Below are 24680 nucleotides of genomic sequence, written 5' to 3'. Positions count from 1 at the left end.
GTCAACGGGCTATGTCCTTTGTCTCCACCCTGTTGTTATTTTTCACCACATTGACTCTCTGTGCCTTTTTGTTCACTCCATTCTGTTTCATTTAAGTGTATCATATTAAACAGTCCTGTTGTCTCAGTAATTATTTTTTTCTGCAGCATTTCACTCAATGCCAGTAAGAATCTGTAAAATCGCGTCCTTAGTGCTACTTTCACAGCACGCCTTACCCCTTCTATCCTCCCTGTCTGTGCTCAGCATTCAGCAGCATGATTTTTTTTAAGCATTCAGTTCATCAGTTAAAGGTATTGGGAATACAATGAAGATGCTCTTATGTCTTTCCATGTATTTGATCCCTAACACTGGTATCATTTATTGTACAAGGTGGCCCTGCGCGTGTTCTCCTTTAGAGGCAGGGGGAGACTTAGCAGACAGCAGGAGAGAATATGCGAGAATGGGAATCCTTTCGAGCGCAGATTCCCGTTTCCCAGCTCAGCACCTCCAAGCGTCAGCATCCCGGGAACCTCCCCAGCTGCTGGAGCTCCCGGTTTTCGCTTTCGGTTTCGTTTCCCCGCCGGGCCGAGGCTGGCTGGGGCGGGGAGCAGGCGTAAAGGAGCTGCCTCGGGCTCAGCCTAGCGGTAGCAGGCTGCTTGGTGGCACGGCATGGCCGGGGGAAGGAAAAAGCAGCGGCTGCGGCAGCGGCAGCGGGCCGGACAGCAGAAGCGCAGCCCCCAGCAGCGGCCGGCGGCAGCGGAAGGTGCGGGGGGGAACCGGCGGCGTACCGGGGGTGGGGGGGTCGGAGACCCCGCCAGGAGCCAGGGGTTGGGGAGGAGACGGGGGTGATGGGGACGGATGCCCCTGTCTGGCTGCATGCTGTGGTTAAGCTGGGGAGGTGAGAAAGGTGGGCGGTGGGACAGCCAAGGTGTGAATTTTACTGCTTCTCCAGTGTCTTGTAAAACATCTGACTTCGAGACAACCTGTGCCTAAGCGTGTGACAAATCTAGGGCAGTCAGATAACTCAGCAAGTGCCTTTTTTCCCCGGGACACTCTCCACAGCTGTGCAAAATTAAGTGTACTTCTGCTGACATGTCAGTGATTGTTTTCAGAGCCTGTATCTGAGAGATGGCGAAATGTCTTCTAGTGACAGCCAGGAGAGTGGCTGGTGGACAACAAAGTAGTGCAAAGGACACTGAAGCTCTGAGTGACCTGAGAAAATATTGCCTGTGTTTGCTGCACTTCTTCCCAAGGAGCAGAAACTCTTGGTGAAAGCAGTAGCACACAGAGATACTGGGGAGGGAGCGGAAATGGTTAAGGTGCCTGCTTCCTTAGTGTGACTGCCATGCCTGTCTTTATTTGTTCTGTAGAACATGTGCAGTTACAGAGAAAGGAGGAGGTGAAATGTTCCAACTGTAATGAAACACATACGCTCCTTCTCTCCTGTGATGGGAAGCTTTCCAAACACTGGGTTACATCTTCGGATAACTGCTTTAAGCCAAGGTAAGAAGCTTTCGCAGGGTGAATGTATGTATTGCAATGGTCAGAGAACGTCCTCCTTTTCTTAAAGGTAACATTCAAGAAACCTAGGCATGCTCTTACTGTAAAAAAGAAACAAGAACACTTGCATTCCTAAAACTCAAAACTTTGTCTTCTTTTTTAACCAGCAAGAAATGTTCTGATTTTGAGGGTAACACTAAGATCTGAGCTGTTTGAGATACTGACGGTACAGGTTCCTCTCAAAACTTAGTAAGGATAAGTACATACACTAGTCATGCAAATGACATGCAAACTACATGTGGCTTAGGAAAGCTGTGTGTGAAAGACCCAGGCCCACCTAAACCTTGCCACCTTCTGATTAATCTGTGAGGGTAACCAGCATCTATAAATGATATAGCAGTATGCTTATGGAATTTGCTGCTAGTTTGCCCAGGGATGAGACTGATTCGCTTTCAGCTTCCTCTGGTGCAAACCACAATCAAATCAGTTAGTGAAGCTGAAGGAGGCTAGTATAAGAGCAGGGTGAATCAACTGAGATATGACCAATATTTTTCTATGTAAATACTGCTAAACGTCCTAGGACGTGGTGAGCAGAGGATCCTCTTTCTTTTACTTAGTCTCATGGCACAGCATCTGTTTTGATTTGGTATTTTTTCCTTATCTTCGTAGGCTGGTGGAAGAACTGGGAAACCGAGAAATTGTTCAAATAGCCTGTGGGGACCATCACTCCATGGCACTGTCCAGAGGTAGTCTCTTTTATGCACACCTTTTCTCCAAATGGGAGTCCCATTTGACAGGCTTGCTCAGAAGGGAGACCCTGAACTGTGTCCAGTAGTTAGTGACACCATCAGTAATGAGCAATGGATAGGTGACACAAACTGTGCTCTCTGTCAGCACCGCCCTTCCTTCCCAGCTCTCAGGGACCTGCAGTTCTTTCTCCAATTCCTTAGCACTACCCCTCCTCAAAGGTGCGTTGTGGAGAGCAAACGTGGCTGCCCTGCCCTACGCTCACCAGACCTGGACGTTTTAAAGTTTGAGCTCTTCTCTGGTTCATAAAAGTACGGCAATAGAGGCAACACCCTGCTTTTATTCTTGCTGTGATGAGTCACATAGGCAGCATGGGACTGGCCTGAAGGGGGCAGAAGCAGACAGGGAGATTTGGCTTCTGCCGCTGATGTACTCCTAGCACTTAGGAGCTAGATCTCTGAAAACAGCACTGATTCTCACTCCCACTCCCAAAGTACAAAGACTCAAGGAAATCCTGTTTTCTTTTGTTCCACGTGTGAAGGAAGTGAGCTCTTTACCTGGGGCCAGAATGCCTATGGACAGCTTGGAGTGGGGAGACAAGTCACACTCACCCCCAAACCACAGCTGGTGAAAGGACTAAAGGGCATCCCACTTGCTCAAATTGCTGCTGGAGGAGCTCACAGCATTGCTGTGTCACTCTCTGGAGCCGTGTACTCCTGGGGAAAGAACGACTTTGGACAGCTGGGACTCGGACACACGGAAGGTAAGGAAAGAAAGCAGTTTGAGAGCAAAGCAATAGAAAGGTATTTTCCTGCGCAGTGAACTTTCCGCACACAGGAATTGTTCTAGAATGCCAAATCTCTTTGGAACAGCAGTGGGTGGTAGGGACTTTGGAAGCAAGTATATTTAGATAAGTTTTTTGTTTCGAAGCTATTGCATCCTGACCAAAAAATGCACAAAGGATCAAGGGATTTAGGTGTTATATATCTACAGATCATTTTGTCACCATTTTATGTGGCCAAGTGGGTAGTCTGGGCTCGTAAAACCATATGTCTCTTTCCAGCCAAACCTGCATGAAAGAAATTCATTTTATACCTCTTTGCCTTCTTTAATTTTCTGTGAAGATAAGGTGAAAAAATAATTAAAGTCACCCATTGTCTTCAGACTTAGAAGGCAAGAGCAGAGTTGCCTTGGCCAGACAGAACCTGAAGTTGTTGAATATGTTCAACTCCTTGAAAATCAGATATTTTGAGGCCAAGTACCTTTCATCAAACAAATGTGAAAGTGTTGCATTTTGTTTCAGACCTAGAACAGAGAAAAAACTATGAACCAGACAGAACATTATGAGAAAGAGAATGTTATAGTGGAGGGTAGAAAACAACTTGAAACCAAGTCATAAATATTTGAATTGCTGTAAGATAGGACTGTAAAATGCCAAAAGAAGTATTTTCTAAATCTTTAGTTCTACACTCCAGTATGCTTTCACTTTAGCTATGCTGTATTTTCTTTCCAGACAAGGACTACCCATCATACATTGAAGCATTAGAGCACTGGAAGGCTGTATTTATCTCATGTGGGGCAGATCATACTGCAGTTCTCTCCAAGGTGAATCTGAAATTGAAACTCAGCATCTGAGAAATGCTGGGAGAAAAGATACACTGCTAAAACTCAACACAGAGAAATTGGAATGTCAATGCTTGCTTCCATTGGATTCTGGAGATGATCCCAAAGGCGTACTAACTGCGGTAGTGGGAAAATTGGCCTTTGCTCAGATTCATATCACCTGCATGAACGGGAAGGGAGATGGTGAACGGGAATCCTGGGGCAAAGAGAAGCAGTTTGACACTTCATACTTTTTAAACATACTTTTTTTTTTTTTTTTTAATAGCATACTGTGAGCAAATGAGAGCAATAGGTCATTCACTAGGTTTGACTCATACAATAAAATGCTTAAACAACAGGGAGTTATTCTCAGGAGTTATTTTTTTTTTCAGGAGTTAAAGGATTTGGGCATAAAAACAACATAATATTAGGCTTGAAGAGCAGTGAACTGTTTGAATGAGGGATGTTTTGAGTAAAGGCCCATAATGCATATTGTGTCTTGCTGGGTCTCTCTCTTGACTGTGACCATTTGAATGCTGTTAATAATGCAGAGATCCTGTTGTTTGTTTCTTCATCTTCAAGGATGGCTTGGTGTGCACATTTGGAGCAGGAGGGGCTGGCCAGCTTGGTCACAACTCCACCCGGAATGAACTAACACCTCGTGTAGTGGCTGAGCTGTGGGGAGCAAGAGTTTCACAGGTTGCCTGTGGAAGGTAGGAAAGTACCTTAATAAAATGCCTTCTGAGGTCTGAGTTTTAGGGGAATCACCAAAGAACAGCAGGGATGAAAGTCACCAATATGTTCAAATCCCTGTATGTTCAGCTCTGTCAATGATCTTCCTGATCAGGCCACCCTTCTGCCACAAACCCTGTGAAATCAGAACCCTCAGCCAGTGCCAAGCAGGGGGAGAGGGCTGCAAAAACCATCAGGAGTCCTTGACTCTTGCTCTTCCAAGAAATGAAGGGTGTACTGGGTTCCAAAGGACAGAAGACTGTCAAAAGGCTAAGTCAGAAAAGTCATCGAGTTCCCATCTCCTTCAAAAGACTGGGTGGAACCTTAGAAAGAACCAAGCAATAGTGAAAATGATCCAGTTTCATTCTGCCTTTCTGGAACTGGGACAGAAAAAGTCTCCTGTTGAATTTCCTGGGTTTTGAATCAGACTCAGCAGTGTGGAATTTGCACTTGGAAAAAAATGGAAGGAAGCTAGCACGGCATAACACTTAATTTTTTTTATGCAGAACCAGGGTAAATCACAAACATTAGGGGATAGTATAGGAAATTTGAGTGTATTTTTTTACTTTTTTACTATGTTTATAGCAGGAAAGGGTCCTATGACTTCAGTTAAAGGGACTCTATGGCTGGACTGTCATGACTTCTAAAGACAAGCCTCAGCTATCCCCTCTGAAAACATATCTGTAAATTGTATTCTAACTAGCTCAGTGGTATTAACTTGTTCTGACCATTTTTCTTTTTCTGAACAGACAGCACACCCTGGTCTATGTCCCCTCCTTGGACAAAGTCTATTTATTTGGTTCTGATGAAGGACAGCTGGGAAATGAGAGAGTGGCTAATCAATTGATACCACTTCCCATCAATTCACCAGTGGATAATGGAAAATTCTGTCAGGGTAATGAACACTGCAGATGTGTACAATCTGTATTAATTTCTTCAGTTCAGTTTGATTTCTTGATTTCCTGTTTACACTAGAAAGCTGATGGCTTCTAGTTGCTTAGACTGTTATCTCATGCTTGCTTGACAGTCCCAAACACAGTCTAGCAATGTGTAAATCTATTTGCCATTTGGTTTATCATCATGAGCAATGGCCTCAAGGAATCAACTTTTAGATAGACAGCTGCTGTCTTTTTTTTTTTTTAATATGCCACCTCTGTGCACTGAACACTATGTAGCAATGACTGTGTCTTCAACTGTTTGAAAACCTTTTCATTCTTTCACAGAAAACAACACCTCACAAAAGGTGATTAAAACTACGTCAGAAGAAAAGGAGAGTATTGTCCTTTGCTTGAAGGAAAGGGTATGTACATATTTGTTTACAGCTTGTAGTTTTACCATTGTTCACAATGCTATTGGAAGCTTTTGATTTTTCTATTCTGCTTTTAATGCTCCAACTAAAGATAAGTCTCTTTGCAGTTCTTCTCATGCCTACATCAGAAACAGACTTGTATTGCAATTATATTTCTGTTAGAAACAGACTTGTATTGCAATTATATTTCTGTTCTATGTTTTCTGCATCTGGGTCACACTGGATGACCATTAATTTATTTATATTTAGGCTGAAATGTTCTTGTAGTGATTGACTTGAAAAAAAGAATCACATCTGCTATACCTTTAATCTCATCACATATTCATGCATTTCCTACAGAATTCCTATCCTTTGAATGGAATTGCAACTCTGAAGGAGAACGAAGTGGATGCATGGATTTCTAATTCCCGTCCAAAACACTGGGAAACTACAAAAAAGTAAGTCAGAATGCTGGTGTTGATTTTTTTTTTTCCCCCAACACATAATTTTCCCTAAAAAATATTATTCTTTGAAGACTTTTGTAGGAACTGATGTTTGAGAATTTAGCCGAGGGCCATATCTCGTACCAGCACTGCTTACTTAATTTTTGCAAAGGAAAAACACATGCTCATAAGCAACAGCCCCTTGATAACCCTTTTGAAAGAACAGAACAGATGTACTGCCTGGTTTTGGGAGCCAGTCCTTCTCATTGCAAGAATTGGTTGTTAAATTGGTGAAGAGCTGACAAAGTTAAACCAGTCTAGAGACTGAGGCCTTGTGTAAAAGCTCTCAATATGGTGTTGTTAAGAAATTTTTATGTGGTTAGGTGGAGATACCCTTGTACACATGGCTTTTGTTCTTTCAGAATTAAATAATGAGGTTGCTACTTTTGTTGAAAGGATTGGTTTGGTTTTTTTCTTTGCCTTTTTTTTTTTCTTTTTTTTTTTTACTCAGGAATATCAGACTGATCTTTTCATCTGAGGCTTGCATCAATGGAAGCTTCCTGGAGAAGAGGTAGTGTGTGCTGACATAGACATAAAAATATTTGCTTAATATAAACTGATCACAAAGTGTTATTTTAAGCTATGTATGTAGAGAAGAATAGTTGCATCTGAATTCGCAAGAAGCAAGTCTGCATTTTCAAGGAAAAGCTTGAACTAAAATTATTTTTTTATCCTGTAGTTCCTACCAAAATTTGCTGTAGAAGCTCATATTGTAGTAGACCATCCCATAGTGACAATTGATGGATGATTTTAATCTCGTGAGGCAATATTACAGCTCCCACTTTATTACAGTCCATAATAGCTCCTCCCAGCACCGAAGTGCAATTCATTTTTGGGTGAAATACAGCAAGCCTGTTATTAACAGTTATTAACAGTGCATCACTACACAAGATGGGAATGACAGAATATTAATGAGGACGCACCACAGTGAGAATATCTTTATAAAACAGGTGAAGCTGTACTCACTGGAGTTGGGGCTTAATTCTAAGTATTTTCTGGTGTTAGGGTGCTTCACTGTTCAGTCAGTAATAAAAAACAGATCATTTGATTTTTTTCCTTTGTGACAGAGACAAACATTTCAAAACTTCCAAAGAAATCTCAGGTGTAGACATGAGAGAAGTGCAATGTTTTTATAACAAGATCAGCAACAAGACAATCTACCAGGAGGTAAGGATTTGATATAAGAATTCTCACTACATGGACACCAAGGAGCTCTAGATCTGACTACTATTTTCCCCAGAGGTTTAGGTTTTCCCAGTCTTTCACAAACAAAGCAAATGTGGGACAGATGTGTTCTGCAGCCGAGTGGGGGATCAGGGCATGCAAGGTGTTTCTCACAACGAGGAAGCCACCAGGAACCGGCAGCACTCACGAGAGCGGCTGACAGGGCTTGAGTGGAGCCAGGAGTGGATTGTGTCCCCTGTCCTTCCCTGTGAACAAAGGCAGCCCTAGGGAGTTCAGTATGGCAGGAGCAAGTACGCTTGTGGGAGGTATGCCCAGGTTGAGGCACTCCTCTGCTATGGTAAGAGGTGAATAGACTGAGGTATATCAGGGAGTCTGAGGAGACAGACTTCTGGAGTTGCTCCCTACCTTTTCTGAGACAGGCCCAGCAGACAGAAGGGACACTCAATAGAGGGGCTTCCCTGTCCTCTCTCCACCTGGCCGAATGCACTGACCTAGAGGATAAGGGGCAATGGCAACAAGTCCCGGCCTGGCGCAGCAGGTTCATCCGCTTAGGAACTTCTCACCTTCTCAGGTGCCCATGCACAATAGGTGTGAAGCTTTGCAGGTCGATCTGAGCAACACCGGGGAATGCGGTACATCTGGCTTGGAGGTGACACGAAGGTCACGTTGACCTGTGCCCTGCATTAAAATAGCTCCCACCAAGAAAAAAAAGACACGTCACTGTTGTGGGAGACTCCCTTCTGAAGGGAACAGAAGGCCCAATGTGCAGACCAGACCTGCTTCATAGGGAGGTCTGCTGCCTCCCCAGGGCCCAGATTAAGGATGTGAAGAGAGAGCTTCTTGTCCTGGTTTGGCCCTCAGACTATTACCTGTTAGTGATTTTTCAAGTACGCAGAGATGACAAAGTCTGAGGACAATCAAAAGAGACTTCAGGGCCTCGTGACACAGTTGTTGAGAGGTCAGGAGTACAGGTGATGTTTTCCCCTCTCTCCAGTTGCAGGGATTGATGGGTTGAGGAACAGGAAAAGTCAGCGAATCATTATCTGGCTCCAAGCCTGGTGTCACCAGCAGAACTTTGGATTTTTTGATCATCGGTCATTTTACAAGACACCAGGCCTGCTGGCAATGGATGGCATTCACCTGTCTCTAAGGGGGAAAAGGATCTTTGCTCAGGAGTTAGCAGGGCTCACTGATAAGGCTTTAAACTAGATTTGAAAGGGGAGGGAAGGGGATAAAACCAGGCTTGACAGAGACAAGCCTGGGGGTGATATGACAATGGTTAAAGAACAATGTGCTAGCAAGGTCCATTGGTCTACCACCCCTGTTGAGGTAGGGGATGGAGAACCATGTGGTACCAAAGGCACAAGGGATATTGTCAGGTTAGAAATCACAAAAGTACCTGGGAATGGTCATGCAGGGCTTCTTCCCCCCAAAAGGTGGCAGGATCGCTAGCCCAACTGAAGTGCATCTACACCAATGCACACGATATGGGCAACAAACAGAAGGAGCTGGAAGCCATTGTGCAGCAAGAGGGCTGTGACATAGTTGCTATCAGTGAAACATGGTGGGATGGCTCTCATGAATGGACTGCTGCAATGGACGGCTACAAACTCTTCAGAATGGATATGGTAGGAAGGAGAAGTGGTGGGGTAGCCCCGTATGTTAGGGAGTGTTTGGGTTGTCTTGAGATTAATAATGGCGATGACAGGGTTGAATGTTTATGATTAAGAATCAGAGGGAAGGCCAATGAGGCAGATGTCCTGGTGGACATCTGTTATAGACTGCCTAAATAGGCCGAAGAAGCAGACGAATAATCTACAAACAGCTGGAACAGGTTTCGCAGTCGCTAGCCCTTGTTCTCATAGGGGACTTCTACTTATCAGATGTCTGCTGGAAGTACAACCCAGCACAGAGGAAACAGTCTAGGAGGTTTCTAGAGTGTGTGGAAGATAACTTCCTGATGGAGCTACTGAGCGAGCCAGCTAGGGACAGTGCCCGCTGGACCTTTTGCTCAGAAACAGAAAAGGACTTGTGGGTGATGTGAAGGTTGGAGGCCATCTTGGGCACAGTGATCATAAAATAATAGAGCTTTCAATTCTTGGAAAAGTAAGGAAGGGGGTTACCAGAACTGTCACCTTGGACTTCTGGAGGACAGACTTCGGCCTGGTAATGAGGCTGGTTGGTGGAGTCCCTTGGGAGGCAGTCCTGAAGAACAAAAGAGTCCAGGAAGGCTGGACGCTCTTCAAGAAAGAAATCCTAAAGGCACAGGAGCAGGCCGACCCCATGTGCCAAAAGATAAGCCAGCATGAAAGAAAACTGGCCTGGCTGAACAGAGAGCTGCAGCTAGAGCTCGGAAAGAAAAAGAGGGTTTATGACCTTTGGAAGAAAGGGCAGGTCACTCAGGAGGACTACAAAGATGTAATGAGGCTGTACGGGGACAAAATTAGAAAAGCCAAAGCCCAATTTGAGCTCAATCTGGCTATTGCTATTAAAGACAATAAAAATGATTTTATAAATACATAAACAAGAAAAGAAGGACTAAAGAGAATCTCTATCCTTTATTGGATGTGAAGAGAAACATACTGATAAGAGATGAGGAAAAGGCTTAATGCCTTCTTTGCTTCAGTCTTTATCAGCAAGACCAGTTGTTCTCCAGGTATTCAGCCCCCTGAGCTGGTAGATTGGGATGTGGAGCAGAATGAAGCCCTCATAATCCACGAGGAAATGATTAGATATATGCAACTTAGATATATGCAAGTGTATGGGGCTAGATGGGGTCCACCTGAGGGTACTGAAGGAGCTGGTGGGAGTGCTCACCAAGCTGCTTTCCATCATTTATTAGTGGTCCTGGCTATCAGGGGAGGTCCCAGCTGACTAGAGGCTAGTAAACAGGATGCCTATCTACAAGAAGGGCTGGAAGGAAGATCTGGGAAACTACAGGCCTGTCAGTCTGACTTCAGTGCCAAGGAAGCTCACGGAGCAGATGATCTTGAGTGCTATCTTACAGCACTTACAGGACAGCCAGGTGATCAGGCCCAGTCAGCATGGGTTTATCAAAGGCTGAGGAACCTGATCTTCTTCTGTGACAAGGTGACGTAGTCAGTGGATGAGGGAAAGGCTGTGGATGTTGTCTAGCTAGACTTTGGTAAGGCTTATGATACTGTTTCCTACAGCATTCTCCTGAAGAAGCTGGCAGCTCAAGGCCTGGACTGGTGTACGCTTTGTTGGGTTAAAAACTGACTGGGTGGCTGGGCCCAAAGAGTTGTGGTGAATGGAGTTAAATCCAGCTGGAGGCCGGTCACTAGTGGAGTCCCCTGGGGCTCAGTATTGGGGCCACTTTTCTTCAATATCTTTATCAATGATCTGGATGAGGGGATTGAGTGTACCCTCAGTAAGTTTACTGATGACACCAAGTTAGGCGTGAGTGTTGATCTGCTCGAGGGTAGGAAAGGTCTGCAGAGAACTCTGGATAGGCTGGGTTGATGGGATCAGGCCAGCTCTATGAGGTTCAACAAGGCCAACAGCATCCTGGATTAGAAATAGTGTGGCCAGCAGGACCAGGGAAGACATTGCCCCCCTGTACTTGGCTCTGGGCTGCACCTTGAAAACTGTGTTCAGTTTTGGGCCTCTTGCTACAAGAAAGACATTGCAGTGCTGTAGTGTGCCCAAACAAGGGCAACAAAGCAGGTGAAGGGTATAGAGAAGAAGTCTTATGACTTGTTCTGAGTGGCTGAGGGAGCTGGGGTTGTTTCTCTTGGAGAAGAGAAGGCTCAGGGGAGACCTTACTGTACTTTACAATTACCTCAAATGAGGTTGTAGCAAGGTGGGGATTGGTCTCTTCTCCCAAGCACCAAGTGATATGATGAGGGGAAATGGCCTCAAGTTGTGCCAGAGGAGGCTTAGGCTGAATATTAGGAGAAATTTCTTTGCTGGAAGGGTTGTGTGGCGTTGGAATGGGCTGTCCAGGGAAGTGGTTGAGTCACCATCCCTGGAGGTCTTCAAGAAGCCTTAGATTTAGAACTTAGCAGCATGGTTTAGTGGTGGGCTTTAGTACTAGGTTAAAGGTTGGACTAGATGATCCTAGGGGTCTTTTCCAACCTGAATGATTCTATGGAAAAAAAATTAATCCAACCTTTCAGGAAGCTTCTTGAAGAGTTTGTTTGTTGTCCCTGCTGAAGCTGAATCCTGGAGAGGTGAAGTTTTATGAAAGTCTTAGTGCAGGGAACAAGGCCTTTTACAAAAAGCTGCCAGGCTTCCCAGTGAAGAGAAATGATGGCAGAATTACCCCAGAAAGTTGTCTTTTTTCTATTGGGGAAAATAAATGGATGAATGAGTTACCCAAAATCAATCAGAAAACCGACTAATTCAGGAATTGAATTTAAAGGTAGTATCCTAGACCTAGTGTGTGAAAGAAGATTTGTGAATGAAACAGAAATTCTGTGCTAACCTAATTCATGGGTTATTTTGGCATAACACAATTGCATTTTTAATCCCTGTTTTTTTTTTTTTTTTCCCTGAAGGTGCAAAATGGAATTAAGAATTTGCTGCCATCATTGTCTTCTTCTCCCATCTCACCTGAAAATTTCAGAGTCTACTTGATCTTGCCTTTCCTTCTTCAGGGAGATGATGAGAGCTCTTACTGTTCTCTCAGGCTGTTAGCAAAAGCCATTTTGAAGCTCCGGCAGAAGGACCGGAAAGCCCTTGGTAGGGTTTGATGTAGATGGAATTGAATGATTAAATGTTTGGTCATTTTGGGTTGTTGAGCAAGAGATAGTATTGTTGATGTAATTTGTTCCAGAGTTCAGCCTGGAAGAAATACTTTTGGTAGAAATACAAATATGGGGACTACTACAGAAAAAGCAGGCACAAGAAAAACAGTGTTTCTCAATCTGAGGTTTACTGATTTTGTACTATGAAATTAAGCATTTCGTTTTGTTCAGTTGATAAGAAGGGAAAATGCAACTTAAAAAAAAAAAAAAGTAGTCATTTGCATGTTACCTGTGGTGGATATCTTACTAGCTGTTGTTTTATTTACAGAATGCCTGTGGTCAAATCTAGACACATTACTTTTCAAGAATCTGGTCCATATATATCAGAAGCTTTCCCAGAACACACTGCATCGATTAATCAGGAAAAATGGAGTGTTGCAAATACATCTCTTTGAACACGAGACTACTCTTAGATTGCATGAGACTCTGCAAATACTGAATATTCTTTACCAGGTGAGAAGGTGTTTGGATCCGGATTAGACAGGACGTATCAGTATGATTTAGAATACTTTAATCCTTTTTCTTTGTTGAATTTTCAGTGTTTCCTTCTTACAAGGAAACATGGTGCTTTGACATTCCTTCAGGAATCTTTTTAGCATGTCTTTGAAGGAGTTGAGTTGTCCCACTACCTCCCCCAAATCATGCTTTTGAACAGTGCCTGGCTGACTGTCTGTAGAAATGAATCACAGAATGGTTGAGGTTGGAAGGGACTTTTGAAGATCATCTAGTCCAAACCCTCTGCCAAGCACGATCCCCTAGAGCACAAATGAAGAACTGAAGCATGTTATAGCCTCAAGGTGGGAGGGAATGCTTTCAGTGAGGACTGCATGCCTTGATGCATGTTGAGCTATGGATGTAGCTGTGGTGGTTTTACCATGCTATGCAGCTGAACACCACAACGGCTCTCTCACTTCCCCTTCTGAAAGAAAAAAGGGGAGAAATAGGATGGAAAGGGCTCTGGAGTTGAGATAAGGACAGGCAGGTCACCCACCAATTATCATTGTGGGCAAAGCAGAGGGTCCCTTTTGGAGGCAGCTAAATTGGCTCTTATCTGACACAGGGCAGCTTCTGGGCTCCTCACAGAGGCCACCCCTGCATCCTCCCTGCTACCAAGCCCTTGCCATGTAAAAGCAGCACAGTGGTGCCTGCCAGTGAGATCCCTCACCCCAGTAACTGCTCACAGCATTTAAATGACAGCCCACCTATTTGGCACAACATGGCTGTCACAGTAATACTGTAGGATGCTTTAAGAGCCTGTTACCTGAGAAGTTTTCTGAAACAGGAGAATTATAACATGTTTAGCTGCATACGAATAAGGGGAAGAGAGGGGACAATAGCTGTATTCTTCTCAAAAGACATCCTTTCTCTTGCTGAGATTTTCAAAGTTTAGGAAAGGGGAAAGTTCAAGCATGCTCTCAGTGTGAATCAGAGAACTGATAAATTGGGTTCAGAATTCAGTATCCTTTTGGCTGAGAATGCAGACTTGGACCTCTAAATTTATACTAAGTTTATACTTTTGAATCTATTCACTGGATAAAACTCAGAAGTGCAGGAGGGTACTCCTCAGTAAGTGGTGACATCATTTGCATCTTTGTGGTCACTTCCCCCCAACCCCCCCCCCCCCCAAAATCACATCTCTGTCAGGCAACAAATATGAAAGTGAATGAGGAACTTCAGATTCTCTTGCAACATGACAGACAAAGTGGGAAAAAAATACCTTTCATACCTTTGCTAACAAGTCTTTGTTGTAAATGAAAATCACGTTCCTGCAAGTTTTTACATGGTTTTCTGTGACTTGCCACTGTTGAGTGCTTCTATAGTGTTGTAGTGTTTCTATACTTCCATTTCTGTGCAGGGTCTCAGAGCTATTTCTGCTGGGAGCCCGGTTTCTTCTGAGTCCTGTCCTGCTTACAGATGCATAGCTCAGCAGTTCTGCTTTTCATATTGTGTCTATCAATGCAGGTGAACACCAGGGCTGGCTTCAGACTACAAGAAAACAACTTCTATGTGTCCGAAGTGAAAAAAATTATCAAATGGTTATTCAACATGAAACATTTTGTAAGTATAAAATCTTACAGCAGCACAAAACACTTATTCTGCTGTTTTGTAAATCAATATAAATGGAAGTCAACTCTAAACTCCACCCAAGTAACAGTGCACTTTCCCACTCCTCCAGCTGTCCTAAATCATGCAAGCCGTTTGCAGTTTCGGTACTTCAGCAGCTACAATAGTACCTTTCCTTTGACTCCCTGGTTCAGAGAGCCAGGGCTGTTCCCAAGAGGTTAGATCTGTTTGCTTCAAACTGGCAATGAGTATGAAATAGCAGCGTGAAGGATGGTTGCTATGCTTCTAGTATACTTCTAGATTTTATCATATATTATATATATTTATATATATATATATAAATATATATATTATCATATTTAATTAACAAAGTTATTGTGAGGTCTCTTTAAACTTTTATGGAGATACCCTATTGAGCACTTCCATTTACTTATATCTAAAAGCAGTGTTAATAATAATAATAAAATCTGTGAAATGGTTCACTTCTCCACTTTTAATAACAACATATCTAACTTGGGTGTCCAGGACATTTTTACTATTTTTACAAGGTCCAGGGGGACCTTGACAGGCTTGAGAGGTGGGCGTGTGTGAACTTCATGAGGTTCAACAAGGCCAAATGCAAGGTCCTGTATCTGGGCCAGGGCAATACCAAGCACAAATACAGGCTGGGAGAATGGACTGAGATCAGCCCTGAGGAGAAGGACCTGGGGATGTTGGTTGGTAAGCTCGACATGAGCTGGCAATGTGAGCTTGCAGCCCAGAAAGGAAGCCCAAGGAATAAAATTACTGTTTTATTCCTGGGATACTGTAATTACATTACAGTAATTACTGTCTGCCTACGCAGACAGTTCTGCAGACAGTTCTGCAGACAGTTCTGCAAAAATTCGGATGCCTCCTTATCAGTTTCCCATTCATGCAAGTGTTTAGAAGCTGCTTTTATGAAGCATGCCTCTCTGTTGGTATAGTGTTCGTGTACAAAGTATGTACATGTTGGTACATGTACAGGTATGTTGGTATAGTGTTCATATTCTGTTGGTATAGTGGTCATGTACACATCAAAAGCCTTTTTCAGAAATACAGGATGGCAGTTCAATCTCTACACGTACCCCCAAACTCTGATCTTGCAAGTGAAAAATCATCATGTCTTTTCTTCTTTGTAATTTCAGATGATATTTCAGAGTACTCTAGGGATGCTGACCAAATATCCATGCATCTTTGACATGCACGACAAGATCTTGGTTCATTATTTAGAATGCAACAGTCTGTACACGTGCTGCAACTTTGTAAGTGTGACCAATTTTTTATTTGTTTTTACAATTTAGAAGAGAGAAACACACTTTTAACAAATGGTTATTTAATTCTTCAACAGCTAGGCTGGATATATGAGAAACCCTATATTCTTGCTGTCAGACGAGAACACCTTCTGGATGACATACGGCATCATTTAATAACAGCACAAAATGATCAATTCAGCAGGAACTTAAAAGTAAGATATCAAAATATATTGTTTTCTTAGCTCTAAATGTATTACTGCGCTGTTCTGAAGTATTATAAAAAAGTTCCACTGGGGATGTAAAGTAAATCGGGAGGGTAGTATTTTACATTCCTGTTCCAGATAGCCATTAGGCTTTCTGGGCATAATTTAAATGCAAGTGGCAGTGCTATTTACTGTGAAGTTGCTTTGGGACAATATAATAGGATTGCTCAGGAAACTGGTAATTGGCAAAGTCCATTACTATTACTGCTACAATGACTTTGAAGACTCTAGGCTAGTTTTCTTCAATACTAGCCCTGCCCTGCAAAAGCAGTTAGGTGGCTGATGTGGGATCCAAGCATCTGCCCAGAGCTGAGCTCAACACAAGGACCATGTGCCTGTGTTCTGTCACTAACACAAGCACTGTCAGTCTGGTACTGCACCTATGCATTATCCGATTCTGTTTCTTCCCAAGAGACTTCTTGCTGGCCAGAGCTGTCAAAGCTTTTCCTTCCTATACATTTAGGAAAAGATTCACAAATAGCTTCTAGAGCTACCCTTCCTTCCCCCTTCCTCAGTACATCAGCTAAAATAGGTACTTTTTACACTGAAAATAAGGCTTGTGCTCTGTACTAACCTCTAGATGAGCCTCTCCACTGATAATAGGAGCCCCAACAAGTTCCCAGATGTTCACCAGTCAGCCTTCAAATACACCTCTTCTGCACACTGCCTTTCATACTATAGATCACACCATTATTTGCGCAGCAGCTACTTGGTCAATTTGATTAGTATCTCACCAACAGACACTACTGTCTATAGACAGTATTACTAAGATCTGCAACATTTACAACTTTGTGCTGCATTTCTGAAATGTTCAGCAGCTAAATGACATTCTGTCACTCCATTCCCTAGTCTTACCGTAAACGGGAACAGGGAAGGTTGAAGTATTTAGCAGAAGTATCTCCTGTTTGCTCTCTACTGAAGATGCTGAGGAAGAGATCGTGTTAAGGGGAAAGATATCCTACATACGTATGTAGTATTTGTAGCTGCTGACTTGGCTACCAAATCCTGGGCTCAGTAAGCTGTTTCTCCTCCAACCTGTCAGGAGATGCCTCTTTAATGAAGATGACCCAGCATGGCTATCAAACTCGTGCACTCAGACACACTTAACAAATAGAATAAGGACATACATCTCTGAAATAGATACTGAAATATGTTGTAGGTGATTCTGCCTAACAAAACCCCTAGATGCACAAATACATCTTCTCTGGGCAGCAAGCAATGCTGTTGTTTGCCCATCTTTTTCTTACAAAAAAAAAAATTAAAAAATAAATAAACAAAAGCAAGCAGTTGGTGGATGTACAGTCATGGGTGTCATCCCAAGTAACTTTCTTCATTTAACTCAAAGCTTGTTATTAAACATCAGCCTCATTTATTTTACAGTCTTCTAACAGTGAGACAAATACATTTCAATACACACATCACTTCAAGACATATGAACAAAGTTAAAGCTTCATGACTCAAAGAGAGACTCATACTGCCACACTGTCATTGCTTATTATCTAAGATGTTATTTCAATCTGCGTGCAGTCTTTTCTAATAAAGATGACTGCCACCTGTAAGATTTTCAGTAGTACCATTAGAAACAGAGAATGTTCTTGAAGAGATATACTAGAAAGAGTTAATGCTTCTCGTTAGTCCTCCGCTCTATCTTCCTTAGCAGTAATTAAGTAATGGGCTTGCTGCAGAAGACTTCATACAGTTCCAGATACCACTAGGAAAACAGCAACGGTCACCAGTGCCAGATGGGAACTCTCTCAAATCAAGTGTAGCACCCTGTGAGACTAAACTGTGTTGCTCTAGAGAAGCACAGGGGTTTAGCAAATGCATTGCACTAGTTGTGCCTAAAGAGCTTAATCCCCATCCAGGTCCACAGGTGGAAGAACACATAAACTGGTATTGTAATAGGAAGGAGGAGACTATAGAAACACAAGCTGTTTGTGCTGGTGCAGCCCTGCGGGAAGGTCTCATCCACAGCGGCTGCATAGAACAAGCCTGCTAGGGACAGGAGCGGAACGAGGACGGTCAGTGTGGGCAGGGAGGGCAGTACGCCCCCTCCAGCCATCGCTTTACTGCTGGGGCCCAGCGGGCCCTGAGGTCTCCTTCAAGCTGTCAGCCGGGGGCTTCTTCCGCGTTGTCCTGGCAGCCTCTGGGATCATGTTCGGGATGCCATCGATGACGGGATACGCGATGCCCAGCTCCTCATTAATGAGCTCGTTAGTAGACTCGTCATACCTGGGCAGCCAAGAAAAAAATAATAATAATTCCAAGCGAGGAGCGAATAGCTTAGGTTTGCCCTTCAGCACCCGCTCGCTTCCCCCTCACCTCAGCGGCCGCTTGGAGAGCGGGCACACCAAGAAGCGCAGCAGGGTCGGCTCCAGCGCCTGCCCCTGCCCCTGGCCGTGGCCGCCCGCCCCGCGGCTCCCCGCCGCCCGCCTCAGCGCCGCCACGGCCCCGCGCCCCCCTCGTAACATGGCTGCCGCGCCCGGGGCTCGGTTCCGGTGCTCGGGCGGGACGCGCCGGGCTGTGCCGCGGGGAGCGCACTCGGGTTCCGCGCGGCGCCGGGCCCCTCTCGTCACGGGTGTCTCCGGGCCCGCAGGTGCTGTTCGTGGGCGAGGAAGGGCGGGATGATGGCGGGCTGTGCCAGGAGCTCTTCGCTACCGCCGCCAGGGCCTTCAGCGACCCCCGGAGCGGTGCCTTCCGCCACTTCTCCTCCCGGCTGGTCTGGTTCCCCAGTCAGGTAAGGCGGTGGAGCAGCCCCGGTGCAAGGGAAATGCGCTTCAAGAAAGAGAAAGTTATAATTTCTTCTGCTTTTTTTTTTTTTTTTTTTTTTTTTAATTCATGTCTAAATAGGTGCCAAGCCACGACAACACTTTTGTCCTGATTGGGACCCTGTTTGGGATGGCTTTTTATAACAAATGCCATGCTCCCTTCCCCTTCCCCAGCGCTCTCTTCAAGAAGATGTTGAACATCGCACCCACCCTGGAGGATCTGAGGGAGCTGATGCCAGCAGTAGCCAGGTACAAGCTAGAAATGTCCTAAGCTGTGAGATTCCTAAGGAATTTCCTAATTTGCTGTGAAACTACAGTTCAGGCAGGTCTCCTCGTTTGGTGATGTGTACAGAAATCTTGAAAGCAGTGTTAGGTACACCTATGGCAATGATATTTGCCATTTCTGAGCTGCTAAAAAACACAGTGTTTTGAAGGAGGCTCCTTGGCCGGGAATACAGCTCTCAAACAGATGCTGGCATCACCAAAACAAAAAGTCAAGTCCTGGACGTTGGAAGGAGTAGGGATGCCACTCCACGTGAGCTTAAGTCCACACTAGCAATATGTGGTTCATAAATACTTCAAGCTGTAGTTTGGACTTGAAATAACAACCTTATTTATTTAATTATTTATTGCTAATTTCCACAGTGATTTTAAAGTAGCCAGTCATGAGCGCAGTATTAACCTATGCTGCAGTCATGTCAAATCTGAGAACCAAGATGCAGCGTTTCCACATACTGAGATAAGAGATTACAGGCAGATATTGCAGGAAGAGGTGCTGCTGCCAGCAGCATAAAGCTTCTAGGTACCTGAAGCCTAGCATTCCACACAAGTGCTATGAACAGTTGGTAAGAACCTTTTCCCTAGAGCCAGTGACTGTGTCAACGTGCAGAAAAGCCCTCAGTGTACTGAAATGTTGGGTTGCCAGCAATGCTTTGAGAGACACTGTTCTATAAAAGTTCTCCCAGATCATCCCACTGATGCACACATAATTCCTTACTAGATGGTCTTTGGAAGGATAAAGCTGTGGTCTGAGCCCACTTGCCACTGGAATTACTCTCTGTAAAATCCCCGCGGAGCATGGAGATTGTCTTCCTTGGAATCCTTTGTAATCAAGGCATTTGCCCTTAAGTCATGGCAATTGTAGAACTCAAGTGTATAAATCAGTTTAGGGCCACATTATGAAGGCTCTGTGTGAGTACAAGTACTCTGTATATGTGTACATTTAAATACTGCTTGTCAAAGGATGCTTTTCAGCAGAATCTGAGAGTGCAATGAATCGTCTTAATGTCTCTTCTCTATTTTTCCTTTTTTTTTTGTTTTTTCTTGAAAGGAATCTTCAGAATATTTTGAATGAAGAATCTGAGGATGAGCTTGAGAGCCAGCACATGACCTTCGTGGTAAGATGCCATTGTGTCATTTAGATGTGCCAAGCATGTAACTCAGGCAAGACGGTATCCCGCTGCAAATGACACAAAAACTTGTCTGTAAACACAAACTAGCGAGAGTGCTGAGTCAAGCCCCGCAGAAAGAAAGAGTAATAGATATAGCTCACATGTGCCTATTATATATATAAGAGATACGGCATCCAATGTTTTTCCTTTCTGTGCAGCAACTAGAAGAAGGAGGTTCTGTGGTTGAGCTTAAAGAAAATGGTACCAACATTCCTGTCACTAAGCATAACAGGTCAGTTTTATTTTTCTTGTCCTGTTATCTGTTATGAGTATACAAAATGTCGTATCTATATCCATCCCCACATATTTCTTGAAAATACTGAGCATCAACATTGTGCCATTCATCTCAGTCCAATAACTTGTTTGCTTTCAGTTCTTGCTATTTCTGCTGTATGTGTGCCAGACATCAGCAGTTTGTGCCAGCAGTGGATAAGACAGGGATCCCTGGTCATCCTGACATTGGCATATGCAGGGATACCTGGTCTCTTCAGGGAAGTTCCTAACAAATATATAAAATGTCCCCGAACAACATTTTCAGGGAAATACAGACAACTTGTCTGGGAAATCAGGCACAGGTACACCTCTGTAAGATTTTTTTATGAGCAAAATATTCCCTGCTTAGTTATTTGTAAATAACATGTCTTGTACATAATGGAAGAGGAGCAATCTATCAATGAGGTTTTGTGTTAATATTAACCTCAGCACAGAGGACACAGAGCAAGTCTATGGCCTGAGTTATGCAGGTGACTGCTTTCAGTAAAGAGTTTTGACAATAAAGCAGGTCAAACAGAGTAAAGAAAAAGGAAAAAAAAAAGTTCTATGTATTTCTCTTTTTTAAAAGTCACTTCTTGTATTACTTTTTTGAATCAAAATATTTTTGCAGGAAGGAATTTGTTGACTTATATGTGAATTACATATTCAATGAATCAGTACGGAAGCCATTTGAGGACTTTATGCAAGGTTTTTTAAGAGGCTGCCCAGCTAGAAGCTGGAAGATGTTTCTCCCTGTTGAGCTCCAAGTTGTTCTCCTGGGACACGCAACATACAACTGGCGTCTGCTGCAAAAGGTATTGGATACAGGCAGAGTGGCTTTCTGCTGTTTTGCACAAGGTGTTTGCTGAGCAAAAACTCTTTCAGTCCTGTTATTTTATTGAATGTGTAGGTCAGGAACACAAAGATAGTAGTAGCTCAAGGTACTCTTTTTATCATTTGTAACATTGTTTTGAGTCTGTTTCTAATCCACACTAGGTTCGAGAAAATAGGGTGATAAAAATTAAATTGTAGCTCAAGGATTGTCATACGGATCTTTGAAAAACAAATGAACAAGCAGATTCCAGTCAAGAGGATTTGAACATCTATGAACAGGATTATAAAATTATCAGATAAACGGTTGTTGCTTTAAATAAAAATGGAAATAGCGAAGCCAGTTTTATTTTTATCTCTTTAACAGAATGTGATGTACGGAGGCTATCAGGAGTCACATCAAACCATCAAGAATTTTTGGACTGTGTTTTTCAAGCTCCCAGAAGAAAAAAAGAAAAAGTTTCTTGGTAATATTCAGACATTCTAAACTTTCCTACAGCCCTTTTCTCTCTCTCTCACAAGACACATTTAGATGCTTGTGTGTGAAAAATACTGTAGACCCAAACTGCTTTTCAGCATGCTTTTCCCCCCCCATTTTCTAGTGAAAGCCACAAAGGATTAACACTAAGAATAATATTGACACAGGTCTGACCCTTCTCACCTCCCTTGAAGCTTGCTTAAAGGCATCTGACGCCCTTGTATCTTGCAATTACTTTACCCCTTACTTTTGTGGATATCAGTTGCTGGTCAGAGGCCTCAACTTGCGTGCTGACACAAGCAGTTTAGCTTTCTCAAAGGAAGCTACCTCATCCTTTTTAAAGGTAGAAGATCAAACCTAGCCTGGGTTTTCTTATCCACAAAGTCTATATAAGTAAAAGATGGTTTATAATTATTACGAATCAGCAAGAGACTTTATTATAATCGGGTAGAAATTGAGCAACACAGAACAATTAGCTTATGGAAAGAGCTATATGTTTACACTGATTTTCCTTCATATGTTTTTCGTCCTCTGATGACATTTTCTTGTTTGTTTGTTTTTAATTTGCTAACTTGCCTTTGTTCCATCCCCCTTTGTTTAGCTTTTTTGTCAGGATCTGATCGAATCCCTGCCTATGGACTGGAATATTTTAGCTTTGCTATTCAAGATCCTGGATGGGAAAATCCAGATAATTTTTTTCCTCTAGCTAATGCCTGCAGCCACATTCTCTTCCTCCCCAGGTACAGCAGTAAGGAAATACTGGAGAAAAAGTTCCTCTGTGCCATAGAGCATGATGAAGGTTTTGCCTTTAAGTGACTTTTGGTTAGGAGCACGTTAAAGCACAAATAAGAAAGCAAGTCTTTGTTTCATTTGTAATATTTTTCCTCTTGGTAACTGATTTACTGGTTTCTACCCTGACTTTTTTTTTACTGTACTTCATAAATACTTGACTGTGTGTATTCACTGAGGTTGTATATTGATTATATACTTGATTGTTAGATTATAAAGTTAGTAAAAAAAAGAATACTATTTAACATGCTTGCAAGAAGCAAGTTGGTAAACAAGTATATTTACATGTGTGTTCATCCTAATTGTGCTGTAGTGGTCTTCTTTAGTTGGTCGAGCTTTCAACAGCAGGGTTTCTGTGATTTGTACGTTACCAAACACACAGACAGTGTATGCTGAAGTCATTGTCACAAGGGGAGGCCAGGGTAACATTTTAATCTGTGTTAGTCAAGGATTCTCTTGGAGAGCAACCAACCCTAAGACCTGATCCATTAAATTGTGAATTGAAGGAGCAATCTGTACTTACCTGAATATGGCCTTTTACTTATCTGAGAGAAGTTCTTAGGAAGAGGATTTGATCATTCCTAGACTTTGTCAGAGGCTGTATTTGTAAAGCATTAATTAGTTTGTTGTGTTGCTTTACATCTTCTAAGGAGATAGCTGGCAATTAAAACAGAATTTTAGGCCTGCAGAACAGCTCTGTCTGCAGAACATTGTGAATATGAGGCTTGCAGGACAGTTGGAAGCTCATTGCCAAAACTGTTTAACCCTGGCAGGATATTGGCAATGTCAGGCAGGATGTAAAGGCAGAATGTGTATTTTCTCTATATATTTTGCTTTATGTAAAAAAAAAAATAATTGAGGGATAGCAGTCATGATTTTTCTGACGTCCTTTTTCCTTTGGTTTAAGTGTGTCAGTAGATGTACATATGTAAAGAAGGCTTTTACTGTGCTAAATTAAACGATGATTGATTAAGTTTTCATACCTGTGGTTCTGTTTTTCCTCTGTTATGTGGCTGCCTGTGCATGACAATGTATATCTGTTTTCTGTCCTCGTTCATATACACAAGGCCTTCACAAGAGGAGTCAAAGGCTATACAGGTGTGTTTCAAATGTGCATTGCATACACTGAACAAGTCGAAGTCTTTTACATTTGGTGCAGAGTATGGTTTATATGAATGTAAAAATCTAGAGCGAGAAGATGACAAATTTTCACCACCTCCTCTGCCTTGATTTCGTGTTGTGCATTACTCGCAGTGCCCCTCTCCAGAGCTGGGTGTATTTTAATGATGAATAAACTACTCCCAAGCTGCAAAAATGAATGTTACAACCTCTGTCGCTGTAAGGTTGTCCATTAAGACTTGGGGAACTATCCTGTTGCTGCCTGCCTGACTCACTGACGTGTTAGTGGGGATGGGTACCACAGTAGCACTGCTGGTTTGAGGCATTTGATACACCTCCCAGTGCAAGGACAGGTCACCCCTGGAAACGTGTCATTTGAAGACACATGAAAAGTGTACAGGGACTGCAGAGAAAATCAGTTTATTTTTTTTAATACTACTTCTCAGCAGACAGTTCAAAGGACATTGCTCAGAGCTTTCACGTGACAGCTCCAGCAGCTTTTCCCTATATGTTGTCACAGCCTGTCTCCCTCTGCTTCCCTGAAGGGTTCAGGGGTTGAGTCTAGGTTCAGAAAGAGAAACCAAGAGCTAGACTTCCAAAAGAGCTTGGCAGCCGTAATCTCTTAGATGTCTCACCTGTGCAGCAGAGCTTCTAAAAACATGCCCTGGGGTGTGTTTGCTGACATACTCAAAGCACTGTGCCACGTGGGATCCACAGGGTGGCTGAGATCTTTGCGATGAAATGAAGCACAAACACTGCATGATGAAAACAGACTAAACACCATGGCGATGACACCCATTGTCTTGTATAAGGATGCTCAGATTACAGGGATTCCCCTGGGAACATGTAATTTGGAGCATGGAGGGGATACATGCCCCATGCCCTGGGTGGCCTGTGCAGAGCCAACCCCCAGCCCCTGCCTGTCTGGAGCAGAAAGGGCACCATGGGAAAGACAAATTAAAACTAGTCAGTGTGATCTGCTCAAGGCGTCTTTTTTCCCAACTACATGAAAAATGTTTTACTAATCATCTTTGGGAAAGGCACCACCCTGCTGAAGGTGTATTTTTGAGGGAACTGGCAGAAGCC

General features: G+C 43.2%; 2 protein-coding genes across 4 annotated transcripts; one reads left to right on the top strand and one right to left on the bottom strand.

The window, feature by feature from the left end:
* The first annotated feature begins 552 nt into the window (after positions 1 to 552).
* On the top strand, positions 553 to 23455 carry LOC121069599 (probable E3 ubiquitin-protein ligase HERC3). 2 transcript variants are annotated; one of them, XM_040555931.1, is made up of 23 exons: positions 556 to 742; positions 1350 to 1482; positions 2149 to 2225; positions 2768 to 2989; positions 3740 to 3831; positions 4411 to 4541; positions 5310 to 5455; positions 5784 to 5860; positions 6209 to 6306; positions 6803 to 6862; positions 7419 to 7518; positions 12057 to 12240; positions 12574 to 12758; positions 14268 to 14363; positions 15536 to 15652; positions 15739 to 15855; positions 18503 to 18643; positions 18757 to 18923; positions 20005 to 20071; positions 20284 to 20357; positions 21009 to 21192; positions 21576 to 21675; positions 22288 to 23455. In XM_040555931.1, exons 1-23 carry the CDS (start codon positions 649 to 651, stop codon positions 22500 to 22502), a joined length of 2877 nt encoding a protein of 958 aa, XP_040411865.1. In that variant the 5' UTR covers positions 556 to 648; the 3' UTR covers positions 22503 to 23455. The 2 variants fall into 2 exon arrangements, with proteins under 2 accessions (XP_040411866.1, XP_040411865.1); XM_040555932.1 differs by lacking the exons at positions 21009 to 21192; positions 22288 to 23455 and having other exon boundaries at positions 553 to 742; positions 21576 to 21653.
* LOC121069603 (phosphatidylinositol N-acetylglucosaminyltransferase subunit Y) lies at positions 17253 to 18424 on the bottom strand. 2 transcript variants are annotated; one of them, XM_040555937.1, is made up of 2 exons: positions 18229 to 18424; positions 17253 to 18138 (listed from the first exon to the last, which is right to left on the bottom strand). In XM_040555937.1, exons 1-2 carry the CDS (start codon positions 18375 to 18377, stop codon positions 17973 to 17975), a joined length of 315 nt encoding a protein of 104 aa, XP_040411871.1. In that variant the 5' UTR covers positions 18378 to 18424; the 3' UTR covers positions 17253 to 17972. The 2 variants fall into 2 exon arrangements, with proteins under 2 accessions (XP_040411871.1, XP_040411872.1); XM_040555938.1 differs by having other exon boundaries at positions 18229 to 18377.
* Positions 23456 to 24680: the final 1225 nt, after the last annotated feature.

This window comes from Cygnus olor, chromosome 4 (assembly GCF_009769625.2).
Source record: "Cygnus olor isolate bCygOlo1 chromosome 4, bCygOlo1.pri.v2, whole genome shotgun sequence".
Classification (NCBI taxonomy): domain Eukaryota; kingdom Metazoa; phylum Chordata; class Aves; order Anseriformes; family Anatidae; genus Cygnus; species Cygnus olor.
This window is presented reverse-complemented; position numbering and strand designations above follow the sequence as displayed.

What these genes read in the sequence shown, in the direction of transcription:
- LOC121069599 (XM_040555931.1), top strand. Translation starts at nt 649, where the DNA reads ATGGCCGGGGGAAGGAAAAAGCAGCGGCTGCGGCAGCGGCAGCGGGCC. An exon ending in GGGACTCGGACACACGGAAG is followed by an intron (nt 2,990 to 3,739) that starts GTAAGGAAAGAA and finishes TTTTCTTTCCAG; the next exon opens with ACAAGGACTACCCATCATAC. An exon ending in AATTCAGCAGGAACTTAAAA is followed by an intron (nt 15,856 to 18,502) that starts GTAAGATATCAA and finishes CCGGGCCCGCAG; the next exon opens with GTGCTGTTCGTGGGCGAGGA.
- LOC121069603 (XM_040555937.1), bottom strand. Translation starts at nt 18,377, where the DNA reads ATGTTACGAGGGGGGCGCGGGGCCGTGGCGGCGCTGAGGCGGGCGGCG. An exon ending in CTCTCCAAGCGGCCGCTGAG is followed by an intron (nt 18,139 to 18,228) that starts GTGAGGGGGAAG and finishes TTGGCTGCCCAG; the next exon opens with GTATGACGAGTCTACTAACG.